This window comes from Lygodium microphyllum, chromosome 30 (assembly GCF_053477565.2).
Source record: "Lygodium microphyllum isolate KBCC chromosome 30, Lygodium_microphyllum_v1.1.10, whole genome shotgun sequence".
Lineage (NCBI taxonomy): Eukaryota > Viridiplantae > Streptophyta > Polypodiopsida > Schizaeales > Lygodiaceae > Lygodium > Lygodium microphyllum.
In genome coordinates, this window is record NC_141164.1 from 14,846,016 (window position 1) to 14,864,705 (window position 18,690).

An 18,690-nucleotide genomic window follows, 5' to 3' on the forward strand; every position below is an offset into this window, starting at 1 on the left:
GTTCCTTTTGGACTAACTAATGTATCAATCACCTTCAATCGAATGATGGAGCACATTTTTAAAAATCACCAATAATATAATAATACTTTCTTTAATAATATTCTTGTTTTTAGCAAAAATGAAAAGAATCACTGTCAATACTTGGAGATTATTCTACAATTGCTCAGACAAAATGAACTCTTGATAAATGGTTTTAAACTTTAATTTTTTGTACATAGATTGTCTTAGCCATGTCATCTATTCTGAATGGATTCAAATGGATTTTGAAAAGATCAAGATAATTTAAGAATGACATGATCTTCACGATATACATGAGATGCAATCTTTTCTTGGCTTATGCTTCTCTTACCACCGCTTCATCAAAGCATTTTAAACATATAGCTTTTTCTCTTCGTGACCTTACAAAAAAAAAAAACAACTTCCAATGAAGAGAAAAAAAAAGCAATCTTCACAGAGCTGAAAAGAGCTCTCACTTTTCAATATAATACTCCTATTGCTACCGCTTCATCAAAGTAATTTACACATATAGTTTTTTCTCTTGATAACCTTACAAAAAAAAAGCTCCTTTCAATGGAGGGGAATAAAAAGAAAAAAAATATTCACAAAGCTGACAAGAAATCTTGTTTCTCGACCTGTTCTTCAAGTTCTAGATTTGATAAAACAATTGTGGTAGAAACAAATACTTGCAATGATTATATTGGTATAATCTTAAATCAAGAAGGCCATGTCATAGCCTTTGATAGCCATCATATAAATGATATGGATAAAAAATATAATATTTATGAAAATGGACTCTTAGCTGTGATTTGTGCTTTGAAGATATGAAAGCATTATCTTTTAGCAATAAATTTCTTATAAAAACTAATTATCAAAGCTTGAAGTATTTCAAGACTCAAAAGCATTTACAAGAGAGACATACAAGATTAAAAAGATTATTAACTACATTTTCATTTTCAAATAATATGCATGCTTCAAAAACATAATATATTTATTGATGCCCTTTCTAAAGTACCTCACATTGCAACTACTACAATGGCTTATTGAGTAATGAAAAACACTTATAATTAAGATATAAATTTTACAATAGTTTAAAACAATTTATAGCAAGGAGATTTTCATCTAGATTATTCCATTAAATATGGTGAGCTTCTCATTAATATAATCGCCTTTGTGTCTCTCTTTTTATTCGATAAATAGTACTTTAAAAAAGTCATGAGTCTCCTTATGCAAGACATAGAGAAACAACATGTAAACGCCCCGAACGACGTAGTATGCTTAACAATTATGATATTCACTTGTTTTCGAGATTTAATATAAAAGAGAATGAACACTTAAAGCTGAAAATGAAAATTACTCACAAAATTACAGCCATGAAAATGCAAAAGTAATGGAGACAAGATTGAGGGTTGAAGATGGGCAACCCCCCTCCCCCGAAGGAATGTATTTCTGCTCAACTCAAGTCCCTTAGGGAAGAGCTCAATTACAATCAACCTGAGAGTGAGGAGAAGTAATTCTCACTCTCACAAGATCATGCAAAGATGTACAAACACACATGCATTATCTATTATGCAATGATAAGAACTGATTTCTTTACAGTATGAGAGAAGAAAGAGGGGAAATCAGCCTTTCTCCATCGTTGAACAGTAGTACATGGATAGGGCTTGCTTCTTGTTGCTAAAATGGAAGAAAGAGCTTGAGAAGGAGGTGCTGTAATGAATTTACAGGCTTGCTGTCCTGTAAAACAACAGTGATAGAAGAGGGAATATGGAAGAATTTGATAATGGAGAAGTGGGGGATGATGATGGGGATGGATGGGGTCAGTTTTTGGCTATCTGTGGATGCTATACATGAGTTTACAGCAAAGAAAAATGATGCTGAATGAAGAAAAACGAGCTCTTATTTATAGAAGAGGGAAGAGCTAGTACAAAATGGGAAAGTAGAGTGACACAAGACAAGTGTCCAGCCACATGTCATGAGATGTGACAAGTGGTGGGACACTTGGAAACTTGTGTGACAAGTGTCTTGACACTTGTCTCTTCTCTATGGCCTTCCTTTTTGGGCTGAATACTGTCAAGAATAGAAACAACTAAATTTAGTAAGCACAATCAGAGTACAGAACTTACTATTTTTAGAATGACATCCCTATTTTTTAGGACTAGCATTTTTAGGCTAATTCGAGACTCCTAAAATTTAGGGACCTCTTAAAATTTAGGGAGCTCCTAAAATTTAGGGACCCCCCCAATATGGGTGTCATATGAAAGCTTTTTCCGTGTACATCGCAAAAACGGTATCAGAATCTTCATGTGACTTTCCTATGCAAAGAAATGTGCATTTCAAGCTTTCAGTCCACACATGCACATTATACAAGCATTTCATGATCATGCCATCTTATTGATTGTAATTGTCTGTTCTGGCAGATCTAGCCCACACTTCAAGGCATCAATCCTTTCTATGTGTGTCTAACCCTGATATGCGTGAGTTCTGGTCACAGGCGCCCAATCAGACCATATAGGTGGAAGTGTGAACTATCTTTTCTCTAACCTACCGCGTGGGTCCACCATAACCTGTGACCACTCATCAGTGGCCAGCTCCAATGCACTTTTCTTTATATCTAATTAGTGCAAAGGACACAAATTTAATAAATCATTATATAGACAAATTAATGAAAAATGATACAAATTCTGTTTCTATAGAGTTGTGACAACCCTCTGGCTTTTATTCAGCTGTCCTCGGCTGAAAAGCTTATTGATATGGCTGAAAAATGTCTGGGCAATCCTTCATGAATTTTTCATCTACCCACTGTGCATCTATTGTGGGTAGATTCTTGAATTTTAGTAAGAATTTTCGTGTCACAAGGCCACTTCTCGTGGTTCGATCCTTGTGAAACAAAATCTGTTCAGGTTCCAAGGTTGCTCTGTTTCTTCAACTTCTGGGGGATCTTCAGTAATGGGTTCCTTTGGTTCTGGTCCTATGTAAGGTTTTAGCAAACTTACATGAAAAGCATTGTGTATTTTCCAATGAGCAGGAAGCTCAAGTCGATAAGAAACTTCATTTATTTTCTCAATCACTTTGAAGGGTCCAAAGTATCTACTGGAGAGCTCCGAAAAAGATGAATTTTGACCGGAACCTTGTTTGAGCCTGCTTTTATCAAACTTTAGCAAGACATATTGACCTTTTTCAAAAGCCAAAGGTCTTCTTAGTTTATTTGCTTGCTTCTTTTGTCGCTCTTGGGCAACTTTGATAGTGGCTCGAACTTGATCCATTGCTGTTTTTAAATCTGAAGCAAACTCATCAACAGCAAAAATCTTATCTTTAGTGCGAATAATTGGAGGAGGAACCACTTTACCCTGTACTATTTCATTTGGAGCTTTCCCTGTGGATGAGTGCACTGTATTGTTGTAAGCAAACTCCAATAATGGAAGATATTTCTCCCATTGTGACTTATGTTCACTAACATAAGCTTTCAACATATCCAAAAGAGTAAGATTCATCACCTCTATTTGGCCGTCAGTTTGAGGATGAAAAGCTGAGGAGAACTTTAAAGTGGTTCCCAAATTCTCAAATAAAGCACGCCAAAAGTTATTTATGAATTTGGAGTCTCTATCTGAAATGATCTCAAAAGGCATACCATGTAATCTGAAGATAAGATATGTTGAATGAAAAGTCTTGCAGCTTGTGCGGATTTCAATGTTTTATGACATGGAATAAAATGTGATCGTTTGCTGAATCTATTAATTATGACCCAAATCATATCATGAGCTTGAGGTGTTCTTGGAAAACCTGAGATGAAATCCATTGTGATAGATTCCCATGGATCTTTGGGCACTGGAAGAGGTTGCAACAATCCTGGAATCTTCTGTCTATCATACTTGGATTTTTGGCATACCAGACAAGCCTCAATGAAGTTATGTATATCTCTTCGTAATGTTGGCCAATAAAAGTAGCGCTCAATTGCACTTAGAGTGGCTGCCCTCCCTCTATGCCCTACATAAGGGGGTTCATGACTTTCTTTAAGCACCTTTTGTCGAACAGGAAGAGTGAAACAAAGGCGATTGTTCATGAGAAGGTAACCGTCTTTGATGGAATAATCTGGATGAGAACCTTCTTGCTGTAAATTTGACCAAATTGCTGCAAAATCAGTATCTTCATCATAAGTATTCTTCATCGTTTGAAAATCTTCATGATAAGCCACTGTAATAGTTGCAATGCGAGGCACTCTAGAAAGTGCATCAGCAACTACATTTTGTTTCCTTGGAGTGTACATAATTTGAAAATGAAACATAGACAAGAAATTTTCCCATCTTGCATGTTTCTCCTACAAATGCTTTTGAGTCTTGAAATACTTCAAGCTTTGATGATCAGTTTTAATAAGGAATTCATTGCCTAAAAGATAATGTTTCCATATCTTTAAAGCATGAACCACTGCTAAAAGCTCCTTTTCATAAATGTCATACATTTTCTCCACATCATTTAGACGGCGGCTTTCAAAGGCTACGGCATGGCCTTCTTGATTTAGCACTGCACCAATACAATCACTGCAAGCATCTGCTTCCACCACAAATGGTTTTACCAAATCTGGAATGATAAGAACAGGTCCAGAAGTAAGAGCTGTTTTCAGCCTTGTGAAGACTGCCTTCTCTTTTTCCTTCCATTGGAAAGAGATCTTCTTCTTTGTAAGGTCATGAAGTGGAGAAGCCATATGTGCAAAATGCTTGATGAAGCGGCGGTAATAAGAGCATAAGCCAAGAAACGATCGCACCTCATGTACATCATGAAGATGAGGCCATTCTTGGATTATCCTGATCTTTTCAGGATCCATCTGAATCCCTTCAGAAGAGATGACATGCCCCAGGTAATTTATTTTATGCATGAAAAATTCACTCTTTTTACCATTTACCAAGAGTTGATTTTGTTGAAGTAATTGTAGAACAATTTCCAAGTGTTGATGATGCTTCTCTTCATTCTTGCTAAAGACAAGAATATCATCAAAGAAAGTACCGACATATTGTCCATGCTCTCTAAAGATGCGCTCCATCATTCGATTAAAGGTGGCTCGTGCATTGGTTAATCCGAAAGAAACCACCAAGAATTCATAAAGACCGTATGAAGTGCGGAAAGCAGTTTTGTGTACATCTTGTGGTATTACCCTAATTTGATGATAACCACTCTTTAGATCAATGTGGCTGAAAACCTTTGAGCCTCCTAGACGATCCAAAATGTCGTCAATTCTGAGAATAGGAAACCGATTCTTCACAGTGATTTTGTTGAGGGCTCGATAATCAATGCACATCCTGAATGTACCATCTTTCTTTTGAACAAGAAAAACCGGTGAACAAAATGGTGAGCTACTTGGCCTAATTAGCCCACAGTTGAGTAGGTCTTCGACTTGCTTTCTGATTTCTTCTTGTTGAGGACGGCTCACACGGTATGGTGCTATATTAGGAGGAGAACTGCCCGGAATAATATCAATATGATGGTCTTCTAGCCTTTCTGGGGGAAGCTGATAAGGAAGATCTTCCGAAAAACAATCTTTATACTTTTCCAAGAGCTGAAGTCGCTCTTGGTTTTCAGCATTCATATTATCTTTTACATCAGTGACATAAAGCAAACAACATTGAACACAATCCTTAATTGCTCTAGAGACTTGCATATGGCTTACCATAGGTATGGTGTCTCCAGAAACTCCAGCTTGGATCTTGTACTTCTTGCCTTTGTTGGTGAGTTCTACCTTCTTTTTCTGAGAGAAGATGGTTGAATCTACTCTATGATTCCAGGGCATGCCAAGAATCACATCGCAACCATCAAGGTCTCCGATACAGAAGGTATCTTCGTCACTGTAGCCTTGAATTTGAAACTTGAGCTTGCCAATGTAGGATGTCACAATCTTCACTGTGTCACCTTCGTCAGCATTTAAAGCTTGGCGAACTTCTGCCGGAGTGTCCATCTCTTCATTCTTTAATCCAAGCTCTTTAGCTAATTGCAAGGAAATGATATTTTCATTCGCCCCAAGATCTATCAAGAATAGTGCTTGCTTACCTTGCAACTGTCCCCAAGCTTTTAATAATTTGCGCGTCTCTGGAGTGTGAGTTGTGTTTGCAACTACATCACTGATAGCATTGATTTTCACTGGAACTTAGGCTTGTTGTCAGAAACCTTGCTTTGTCCCTTGTTTGGACATTGCTTCGCTATGTGGCCTGTTTGTCCACATTTAAAGCACTTCCCTTCTTTCATGAAGCGTTGCTTTTCTTCTTCAGAAAGTTGCTTTGCTTATGGGTATAGATTGGAGCGAAATTGAGAAGCATTAGGAGGTGCATAGGGCTTCATCTTCTTTTGATTTGATGGCTGCTTTTGCCGCTATTTTTGTCCTTCATTTGGGGCTGAATACTCCTCATCATCAGCTACTCTCTTCTTATCATTCTTTTGGAATGATTTGTTGCTATTGTGCTCCATTTCCCATGTCTCAGCATGGTCAATGAGTTCCCTGAGACTAGAACAATGATAATGATTAAGAGCAGTACGAAGTTTAAAATGCAAACCTCCTTGAAACTTCCTAAGCTTTTCCGAACTGCTGATCTTCTTGAAATGTTGGACCTTCAAAAGTAGCTCCCAAAATCTCTTGGTATAGTCACCAAGTGACTCATTTTTCCTTTGCCAAAGCCGATCCAATTCCATTTTTACATCTCTTTTGAAATGAACAAGAAGAAATTGGCTTTGTATCATGCGAACAAAGGACCGCCATGATTTTGGGACAGCATGATCATACTCCAACCCCGTCCACCAAGTATGGGCTAAATCGGTCAAATGTAAAGCTGCAAACTTAATCTTTTCTTTTTCTTTATACTTGTCACGACCATACAAAATTTAAAATTGACGAATAAACTTCAGAAGAAGATCAGGATTTCGGGAACCATCATACATACTGAACTTGATCTTCTTTTCAAGTTGAGATAGTGGCTTAGTCTTCTTCTTCTTCTTATGCCTTCGTCCATGCCCGGATCTTGAGGTTGAAGATGATGAAGTGGTTGATGGGGATGAAGATGGAGACGAGGGTGAAGAATGTCGACGCCTTTGACGATGATGAGGCCTTCCACGAGAAGGGTGTAACTCTTTGTCACTAAAAGAGGGTCCATTAGAGTAGGCACCAGATGACTTTGAAGAAGAGGATGAGCTTCGATGCGATCTCTTTCTTTGTCTTGAAGTAGAATGGGACTGCCTCTTAGAAGTAGTTGGACTTCTTGATCGGCTCCTTTCATTGGTATGGCTTTGTCTCCTTGAAACAGATGGGCTTCTTTTCTCGAATTCTTTGGAATTCTCAACTTTTTCTATTTTAAGAAGTTGCTCACGAATTTATTGATTCTCCTCTCTAAGACTTTGAATGGCTTGAAGGATAGCACTCGACTGATCCATTGAAACTCTAAGAAAAATATGCTCAAGCACTCAATGCAAGGGCTGAAAACAAACAAACTTATAATTGTAAGCACTACCAGTGTTGGGGTGAGGACTGAGCCAAAGCTCTGATACCACTGTAAATGCCCCCAACAATGTAGTATGCTTAACAATTATGATATTCGCTTATTTTCGAGATTTAATATAAAAGAGAATGAACACTTAAAGCTGAAAATGAAAATTACTCACAAAATTACAGCCATGAAAATGTAAAAGTAATGGAGACAAGATTGAGGGTTGAAGATGGGCAATCCCTCCCCCCGAAGGAATGTATTTCTGCTCAACTCAAGTCCCTTAGGGAAGAGCTCAATTACAATCAACCTGAGAGTGAGGAGAAGTAATTCTCACTCTCACAAGATCATGCAAAGATGTACAAACACACATGCATTATCTATTATGCAATGATAAGAACTGATTTCTTTACAGTATGAGAGAAGAAAGAGGGGAAATCAGCCTTTCTCCATCGTTGAACAGTAGTACATGGATAGGGCTTGCTTCTTGTTGCTAAAATGGAAGAAAGAGCTTGAGAAGGAGGTGCTGTAATGAATTTACAGGCTTGCTGTCCTGTAAAACAACAGTGATAGAAGAGGGAATATGGAAGAATTTGATAATGGAGAAGTGGGGGATGATGATGGGGATGGATGGGGCCAGTTTTTGGCTATCTGTGGATGCTGTACATGAGTTTACTGTTAGCAGAGTATTTGTCAGCTCATGTGTGAGTTTGAGCTTGATCTGGGCTGGGCATTTTTATTAGGTATTTTAGGTATTTTTCTGGTGTGGCATTTTATGCCAGTGGTGCATTTTATGCACCAGTCGGCCAACATTAAATGCTGTCCGACCAGCATTATTGCTCCCCACTTTTTCAGCCTATTTATACTCAGTGGCTCCTCCTCAGTCAGTCACTTCATCTTCACCATCTGCAGACTCTGTGGAGAGAGAAGCCAGTGCCAGTGCCCACGCAGCCAGTGACTCACTGTTGTATGCGACTGTCTCGTATTCAGATATATGGATTCCATTTCCCGTGCATACATCTGAGTTCTCATCTGTATCGTGTTCTTTTCTTTTCTCTTTTTGTCTTGTGTTTCAGCAGTTTATTTCAACACATGTTTATGCTTCCACCGCTGCTCCACTTCTAACATGGTATCAGTTTTCAGGATTGGTGTTTCTGCTGTGTTTTCTTGTTGATTTCAGGACTGTTTTGTGCCCTTGCTGATCAGACGACTGCTGTCGCAGCCAGGCGATCTGTTTTGGGGCTGTTTTCAGCCTGCGTTTTTTGCAGTTTTGCCATCGCCTGCTGCCTACGCACCCTCTGCTGCCTGCGTTTTTCATCTGCAGCTGCTGGCGACAGTTTTCTACCTGTTTTTCTCCAGTTTACAGCCTGCGTTTTGCTGACTCAGTGTCTCTCGTGGCTGGGTGACTGTTACTTCAGGCCGTTTTTGCTGTTTTTGGCAGTTTTTGACTGATTTTTTGACTTTCTACAGCAGATTTTGTCTTCTATTGATCAGATTTTGGGTTATATTGCAAGCGAACTCTCATTTTCTGCAGTCTGTGCTTGTGTTTTGGCTGTGTTTCCTCTCTCAATTCTATCTCTTCTCTACTTCTCTTCTTATCCTCTCCATATGGCTCCTCCGTGCACTTCCACTGATGATAAGTTACATATGACCTCGATGCTTCTTGAGCAAGAGGCATCCTTGAGTTTACAGGGGCGGCTTCCGGCACATTATGGAGGTGAGGCTTATGTAGCTTCAGAGAGGGGTGACGGGAAGAAGAAGTCGAAGGCCCAGTGTTACCACTATGGCAAGAAGGGACATTTGTGGAAGGACTGCAAGAAGTTAGCGGCTTCCAGGAAGAAGGAGCAGAAGACAAAGCGGGATGCTGACTCTACCGATGAGTCCTCTCCTTCATCAGACTCCGACTCCGATCCTCCGACCAGCGTGAAGTCCAAGGCGCGGAAGGGATCCTCTTCTTTGGATCGCGGGAAGGGCTTGGTGGCCCCTTCCTTGGCTGCTTTCTAGTGGTGGTGATGAGGTCATCCCTCACGACTCTCTTGTGCCAGAGAGGGAGTGTGAGCGGGTGTTCAGGTGGGGCAACCGCGCCTCATCTATATTTTTTATACAGGTGCACAGGTTCCGGAGAGGGACGCCCTGACGCATCGACTTCAATCTGGTGGAATCAAATCCTGGAGCTGGGATTGACATCCAAGTTCATGCTGAGCTGGTTATCTGACAGAGAGCGGGAGGCTTTCGTCTGGAGCTCACGAGGGGACACTTTGGCGGTCTGGCTGAAGGCGGGGACTCCATGGTCACCTATGTTCAGAGGCATTTTTGACAGGATGGTCTTGTATGCTACTGCGAGACATTGGTGATGGACACAGAGACATGCTATGATCTTCTCTATTTTCAGGTGTTTGGTACGATCGACATCGACATCAGGTTCTCTCCGAGGCACCTTGGTGGTGGCTTGATCACCCACTGCTTGGGTATCCATGGTTCTACTTGGTGGTTCTATGTTGTATAGTTTCTGATCCCTTTTCATTGTACTATTGTATTGTATCGGATCACTCATGATCTGAGAGAGGGTGTTAGCAGAGTATTTGTCAGCTCATGTGTGAGTCTGAGCTTGATCTGGGCTGGGCATTTTTATTAGGTATTTTAGGTATTTTTCTGGTGTGGCATTTTATGCCAGTGGAGCATTTTATGCACCAGTCGGCCAACATTAAATGCTGTCCGACCAGCATTATTGCTCCCCACTTTTTCAGCCTATTTATACTCAGTGGCTCCTCCTCAGTCAGTCACTTCATCTTCACCATCTGCAGACTCTGTGGAGAGAGGAGCCAGTGCCAGTGCCCACACAGCCAGTGACTCACTGTTGTATGCGACTGTCTCGTATTCAGATATATGGATTCCATTTCCCGTGCATACATCTGAGTTCTCATCTGTATTGTGTTCTTTTCTTTTCTCTTTTTGTCTTGTGTTTCAGCAGTTTATTTCAGCACATGTTTATGCTTCCACCGCCGCTCCACTTCTGACATTTACAGCAAAGAAAAATGATACTGAATGAAGAAAAACGAGCTCTTATTTCTAGGAGAGGCAAGAGCTAGTACAAAATGGGAAAGTGAAGTGGCACAAGACAAGTGTCCAGCCACATGTCATGAGATGTGACAAGTGGTGGACACTTGGAAACTTGTGTGACAAGTGTCTTGATACTTGTCTCTTCTCTATGGCCTTCCTTTTTGGGCTGAGTACTGTCAAGAATAGAAACAACTAAATTTAGTAAGCACAGTCAGAGTACAGAACTTACTATTTTTAGAATGACATCCCTATTTTTTAGGACTAGCATTTTTAGACTAATTCGAGGATCCTAAAATTTAGGGACCTCCTAAAATTTAGGGATCTCCTAAAATTTAGGGACCCCCCCCCCCCAATATTGGTGTCATATAAAAGCTTTTTCCGTATACATCGCAAAAACGGTATCAGAATCTTCATGTGACTTTCCTATGCAAAGAAATGTGCATTTCAAGCTTTCAGCCCATACATGCACATTATACAAGCATTTCATGATCATGCCATCTTGTTGATTGTAACTGTCTGTTCTGGCAGATCTAGCCCACACTTCAAGGCATCAATCCTTTCTATGTGCGAGTCTAACCCTGATATGCGTGAGTTCTAGTCACAGGCACCCAATCGGACCATATAGGTGGAAGTGTGAACTATCTTTTCTCTAACCTACCGCGTGGGTCCACCATAACCTGTGACCACTCATCAATGGCCAGCTCCAATGCACTTTTGTTTATATCTAATTAGTGCAAAGGAAACAAATTTAATAAATCATTATATAGACAAATTAATCAAAAAGGATACAAATTCTGTTTCTATAGAGTTGTAACACAACATTACTTTAAGTGCAATTAAGTGTTTCTTTTAATGACTAATACTACAAAAACACACAACTTTCTTAAGACTTGTTTAGCGTATTAAAAATCCAAATATAATATAAAGGAGACTCTACAATTACCACAATCTCTTCCAATGCCTAATGCATGCAAATCTATCACCACGGATTTCATCTCAAGTATTATAAGAGCACCTCAAGGTCATGATATGATATGGCTTATAATTAATAGATTCAACGAGCAATCGCATTTTATTCCATATCATAAAACATTGAAATCCTCACCAGCTACACGAATTTTCATTCAATATATCTTTAGATTATATAAAATGCCTTCTAAAATGATATGAGAAAAAGATTCTAAATTTACAAGTAACTTTCTATGTGCTTATTTAAAACCTTAGAAACCACTTTAAAATTCTTCTCATCTTTTCACCCACAAATTGACGGTCAAACACACGTATTAAATCCCACTCTTTTGAATATGTTAAAAGCTTATATTAGTAAACATAAATCACAATGGAAGAAGTATATTCCATTGTTGGAGTTTGCTTACAACAATACAATACACTCATCCATAAGAAAAGCTTCAAATGAGATAATACAAAGTAAAGTGATTCCTCTTCTAATCATTCGAACTAAAGATAAAAAATTGGTTGTTGATAAATTTCCTTCGTATTTGAAAACAACAATGAATCAAGTTCGTACCACTATCAAAGTTGCCCAAGAAGTAAACAAGCAAATAAACAAAGAAAACATTTGGCTTATGCTAAAGTTAAAATTGTAAAGTTTAAAGTTTAAAGTTTAAAACATCAAATTTTAAATTTTATGGTTAAGTATTTATCTACTTTAGACTGCCCACACTCATCATAGCCCTCATCATGCATAACTTGATGTGACAATAGACTAGCTACTCTAATTGTCCTATGCTAAGTTGATTGCGAATTTTCGTGTAAATAAGAAAATAGGCACTTCAATTTTTCTCACATACACCCGAAGAGCAATCTTGAGTAAGAACTCTCATAAAAACTCTCATGGCTAAGGGCTAAAGGATCTCCAACCTGTTCCTAAAGTTCTACCATCAAAATAGATGGTATCACAAGTGATTCTCTTCTCCAATAAGTGGGAGGAGCAAAAGCCACATACCCTCTTTGATCTACATAGCATTTTAGCTCCTCCAACACTACATTGTAGTCATCCACAGAAACCAAACGAGTCAAATATACAAGTTGGTCTAAATGGAGCTTTCTATTGTCTATGGTCACCAGTAACTTGTAGACCAAATGTACCAATGCTACAAAACCATGGATTGGCTTATACATCCATGTCCATCTTCTCTCTACTATCTCTAGAAACATATGCACGCTATGTCTTTGTGATCACTAGAAAAACACGTGCCTCCACCAAAGCCGCTCTAAAAAAGTAAATGAACAGGTCCATGCTAAACCCCTCACAATCACTATGCGTAACACCCTACAAAAGGGAGTTACAACAATGACAATGGCATGGACTTTCTATCAAAACTACTCATTGAGACACAAGCGTTGCACAGCTTTGGCCTTCTCTATCTCATGCTTATTCCACTCATTCCATAGAGTAGGCACCGTTGTCTGGCGCAAGGCGGGAACCACATCTCATAGAGGCACTCGAGCAATAACCACATGTAAACAAACCGAGTTAAAGAAGGCTTTTTCAACTCAAGTATACTATACTTGCAATGCATCGCAACCACCTTTACCTTTATCGTTAAGAAGGTGACAACTCATATAGATTTGCAAACCACCATCTTCAACCACTTAAGCTTCTTGATCTCCTCCATGAACAAGTCCAAATAATAACTCGCACATGGAGTCTACACAATCATGGGAAACTCAACCTCAAGCAAACAGCCCATGCACGAACAATTCGATGAATTGTCAATAACAACTTGCACCACATTCGAGGAGCCTACTTGCAACCACAAATTACAATACTTAGAAATTAGAGAGAGAGAGAGAGAGAGAGAGAGAGAGTAGAACCTCAAAACATTCAACTTTTAAGAATTAAGAGAGATAGAGGCTTAAGGAGAGAAGAAAATTGATATAGATATATTAGAGAGAATAGAGAGAGATAATTGTGAATAATGAAATAAAGTGAAACAAATTTAAAAGACAATGTATACCTCAATGATAGCTTGCCGAATGTAGCAATAGATAAATATACCCATCAGTTTCCTTCTCCTCTTGCCGTTGTCTATAACCCACAAAAAGTAAGTACCAAGTGGACATGAGACGAGTATGTTGATGATACTCCATTTCTTATCCTCACTTTATCCGTCAGTGAGAATGGAGACCCAAATCTCTTCATCGATCTTTTTTGTCCTCATGTCATTATGCATGACATCAGTCCATCCTTCACGTAGATCCATTTGGCAATGGCTTTTACCATCTTCTTTCATTGCTCTTGCTTTAGGACATTGAATACAAGATTGCACTCAATCACCATACGTGCAATATCAACATCCGCAAGTTATTGCCTCCACATAGAGAGAATTATCTCTCCAATGCCACATGAGCCTCCACTCTGTCTTTTGCCAAAACTGGATGCGGATGTGGAGCTCCCACTACTAATGATAGAGGCCTCACAAATATTAATTGAAGATACGCCCACATTTGACGCTTCCTCATTAGTAGACATAGAAGTTGATACCGATATACCACTTTCTCCTCCTCTAGTGAATCCCCCTCTCATCTTGGTAAGAATCTTGTCCGCGATGCTTTGAGGAATTTCCTTGCATGAAGCAACTTGCTCCACCATCTTGAAAAGATGTTGGAAAAGCCAAGTCACACCACTTGTGTAGCTCTTTCCACAATACTTGCACATCCAATGGCGAGAATTGGATTCGCGTCCCTCTCCACATGGATAGCGTGCAAATTGAAGGTCTCATGTTTCTCACGAGCCATGATACCGATGTCAAATGAAGAGACTCAAGAGAGAGTATAAAAGAGAGGAAGAGCGAGATGCTTGAGTCTTGACTCTTAAAAGTTAAAAGGAAGGGAGAGGATTGGAGTAAAGTTAAAAGAGCAAGAGTGAGAGAGAGAAATGGAAGAGGCTTGAACCTTGAGCCTTGATAGAGTGCGAAAAAATAGGGAAGAGAGAGAGCTTCACAAATCATCATCGAGACTGAAGATCCAAGAGAGGAAAATGAGAATGACAAATGCTTACTGAACTAGTATGGAAGCATGGAGGAGAGGAGCACCTTTTGTAGATGAGAGAACAATATGGAAGAAAATAGGAATCCAAGAATAATCAACGATGGAAAAATGCTAAATTCTCTTTCTACTCACATCTTCTAAAAAAATCTATTGTTTTTATTATGTATTAAGTGATGTATCTATGCATGTGCCTCTTTAAATAACCTTGTGAGAGTCAAAACTACTAGTTCTCACTCTCAAGCTGATTGTAAACCGCGCTCTTCGCCAAGAACTTAAATTAAGCAGAAATGCATTCCTTTGGGGGAGGGGAGGGGAGGGGAGGGAAGGGAATTTACCCAGGCTTTGTTTTTTAACAATACGAGAAATACACCAAAATCCTCTATAGATATAGTTCAGTTGTTATTGCATCCCTTTATCCCTCATAGTTCACAAACATAGCCCTATCATCAGTCTTTTACCCTCACATCACTGCCCACACCCCATCTAGAGTCATTGCTAGTCTATCTCAATATGCTACCTATCTGGGAAACTATGAAGAAACACTCAAATACCAAAGAAAATACAAATGTACAACAAAACACAATGGTAATAGAAAAACACAAAGATGAAGAGTAACTCAAATAATGAGCATTGAAGAATGAATAATAATGACACAATCCTCAATGTAATAATACACTATACAAGAGTAAATACAAAACCTTGAATTCCCATGTCCATCCAACTTGTTTTCCCATTTTGTGGATTACTAGCATTATCATTTAGTTAGTAAATCTACGATTTCAATACCATGGTTTACATTTTAGTGATACCAACTTTATTCCTAATCATTAGATACTTTCAAACTGTTGTTGTTGCCTTTCAAAATCCGTTCAAGGACAATAAACTCCAATATCTCCTTCAAACACCTCTATCCTAGCCCTAGAGATACAGAGGTTTGAGGCCTCCTAATTGTATCATCTTCATTATCCTTCATACATTCTCATCTAGCATTCTACAAATTGTGTTCTACGTATTGTCATATGCTTTGCGTTTTTTAGCTTGTCATAATATTTATTGACACCATCCACATCCCAAAATGGGATGGCTGGAGGCATGAGACTTTCTCCTTGCAATGGGAGCTTGGCCTGACATGCTGCTCATCTCAAGTTTAGGGGCAACCTCGTTTAGCTCAACGGCTAGGACATTAGTCTAATGTTCATCTCTATATGTTTCTTTCTATGTTGCATAGTTTGGACCATGTGATGTGTGCAGCTTTGAGATCTATAGGGACATTTCATCCTTTTATCACAAAGCTCCAATATATAGCTATAACAAAAGAGACATGTTGCTCAATGCTCACATCGCTAATGCTATTAGGTCAAGCGCCCTGTTCCCAAAGTCATTAGAAACCCTAGCAAATATCCAAATAATTTCCTTGGAGCTTATTGTTTAGCTATCTAAACTTGACAACCCATGGTCCTTAGTTCCTATGCTCATAATTTTCCCTAGAACTTACCATACTACATAAAGTCACAATTTACAATGAACTTTGAAAAAACACAATGCATGCATTTTATTTGAAAACCTTCAAGCCCTACTATTTTCACCTCCATAAATTTTTTGATCTATGCCACCAAAGTAGTATTTGTCGCCATTATATTCAACCTCTCAAGTTTGGTATTCTAGCTTTCTTACCCTACTTGTTGCACCCTACACGTACAACAAGATAATAAACCAAAGCAATGGTTTGAACACGTAATGTATGCACCTTGAATAGTAGTCAATGTCCACCCTAATTTATGATTACAATTTAGACAACTTTATGTTTCATTTGCCATTTTGGATGGCTTTGTTTTCAATCAAGAATACATAGTCTATACAAACTTTTTAAATCCAAGCAAAGCTTCCATAAATTCAATAATCACTCGTTAATCTGTACAAGCTTCAATGTCTTAGAAAAGCACTTGTTAATTTGTACAAGCTTTTGTACATTGAATAAATAGCTACATTAGCATAAGATGTCGCAAAGAAAGATCATGGATCCATAACACAACTTCACTATCTGACAAAAACTTAATTATAAAACTTTAATAATGCATAATGCACTAATACATATGACTCAGGAGAAAAGGAAACAAACCTCTCGAATCTCATGTAAATCTTTTGAACTTGTTAAAGCATACCCAATGTCCTGCATATAGTAGTACTAGCTTTGAAAACATACAATACAAATAGACAATGAAAACCTCAATATTCTCCATAATATACCTCTAGCTTATTCGTCAATATTGATATAGTGCTCGACAAAGTTGCATCAAGTCCCTTTGAAGAATGAGATTGGAGCTGTCAAATCATCATTTAATGTTACCTTTCCATTTCTTCCACACTCTCTCCTTCAAACATCCACACCTACGTGCACAAACAGCTACAGACGCTCCTTGGTTTTAGTAACCTTCTTTGTGCCAATATAGGATCAAAATGCTTATTGGCACTCCCTGCCTGCCTCTATGCCTCCCCCTCACAGCTCCCTCCCTTTGAGCACTGACCAAGAATCAGGCTGCACAACTTGTTCTCTTTATTTTGTGCTTTCTTAGAACTTTGAGCTGAACCATATGGCAGTGTATTTAGAACTGACCTTTATCAATCTCCTACCATGAGGCTCAGAGTGTCGCAGTCACTCAGTGCATGAAAACAAAGCCAATAACTGACATACCATGGGGATTGTGATCTGTGGACAGGACCTAAATCTCAGTCCACGTTCGTCTGAAGTGTTATCGGTTCTTTGATGCGGGTCATCAGTCTGTGCAACTTCTTGTTCATCTGAAGTGTTACCGCTTTTTCGAGGTGGATCTGAAGTGTGTGTATGATTTTGCCAATCAGCAACAACCGGCACATGATTATGATCAGCATCGATGTGATGGTTACTCTCAGAAGGATTAGCAGCAGCAGTAGCAGCCATGCTAGTGGTGCGGTCTTGCGAGACTGGATGTGGAGGCGGAGATGCCTGGTTGTTATCAGGCCCTCTCCTGTCGGACTCTTCTATTCTCTCACGCAACAGTTGCTGAGCCAACTCCGACTGGGAGACCACCCACCGGCCGCAGCAAACACAGTACATTTTGCGCTGCCTGCATGGTGACGACGACGACGACGACGACAACGATTATGAAGGAGTATGAGTAACAAGTCACACGTGAGTGGAATTAGAGAGGCGGATTTGCTTTTAGAGAGAGTGTGTGTGTATGTGTGTGTCTCTCTGTGTGTGTACCTGTTGCGCACCAGTGGCGTCAGACATTGCGGGCAATGTTCTTGAAGAAGAGCCCAGCCCTGAAGAAGCTTCTCTGCCAGTGCAGAGCTTGCATCCGCCAGCACCACACCTTCTCCCGCATTCGCCATCACCCCATCGATGGTGTTGCCTCTCAAAATGAAGAGACAGGTTTCGGCCGAGAGCTTTAAGAAGTGTCCACCTTGCCTTGCACATCGAACTTTGTCCGAAGAGAAAACGAGAGAATAAGTTAACAGGCAATTAGGCTGGTTACACACTAAACGATGGACTCCCACTTTCTTAAGGGTTGGACTCCCACTAAATGAAAGCTTTAACCAACCAAAATACTTACTTGAGGGTTGGGCATCCACAGTCGGTTACATATTGGAGAGGACATGACCTGTTTTTTACCTGCTAAACATGTAAATTCCCTGCCCACTTTTGGACGGGGAGTCTCCCCTACCCACTTTGTAAAGTAACAGACAAGCGTGCACTTTTTACATTTGCAACCAATCAAAAATTTTATAAGTTTTTTATTTTTTATTTTTTTACAAACTATGTCTATTTGGAGTGTAAAGGTATGATACCCATGTCCGCGCCCAGTTTCAAAGAGTACATGCCTACACTCTAGGTGGGGGTTGGCCATCCATCACTTGGCGTATAACCAACCTTAGTACTAGCTACTTTTTGTGGGGAAGGGAGGGGATGAGGGGTTGGGTGTAAGGGCTTTGTAGCTATACTATGGCATTGCTGCTAGAAACATCTATGAGGGAGATCAAGTGCGCAAACAAACTTTAATCTTGCAAATGTCCAAGTGTTCCTCCCTCTACTCGGCCTTGCATCTTCATAATACAACTATTCTCTTTCACTCTCAAAACTCTTTTGAAAGTTATGTTATTTTCTAGCAAAGTGCCTTCA

At 39.4% G+C, this 18,690-nt stretch overlaps 1 protein-coding gene across 4 annotated transcripts in view; it reads right to left on the minus strand.

The window, feature by feature from the left end:
• Positions 1–18,002, minus strand: part of LOC148009568 (uncharacterized) — a 55,937-nt gene extending 37,935 nt beyond the window's left edge. For 2 of the 4 annotated variants that reach the window (XM_087672433.1, XM_087672434.1), the window contains exons 1-4: positions 17,776–18,002; positions 17,224–17,635; positions 16,779–16,853; positions 16,651–16,701 (exon numbers count right to left, since the gene is read on the minus strand). In XM_087672433.1, the coding sequence (XP_087528559.1) occupies positions 16,651–16,701; positions 16,779–16,853; positions 17,224–17,635; positions 17,776–17,903 (666 nt within the window). In that variant the 5' untranslated portion in view covers positions 17,904–18,002. The remainder of the gene's footprint in view (positions 1–16,650; positions 16,702–16,778; positions 16,854–17,223; positions 17,636–17,775) is intronic. The other 2 variants (XM_087672435.1, XM_087672432.1) reach the window with 2 other exon arrangements.
• Positions 18,003–18,690: the final 688 nt, after the last annotated feature.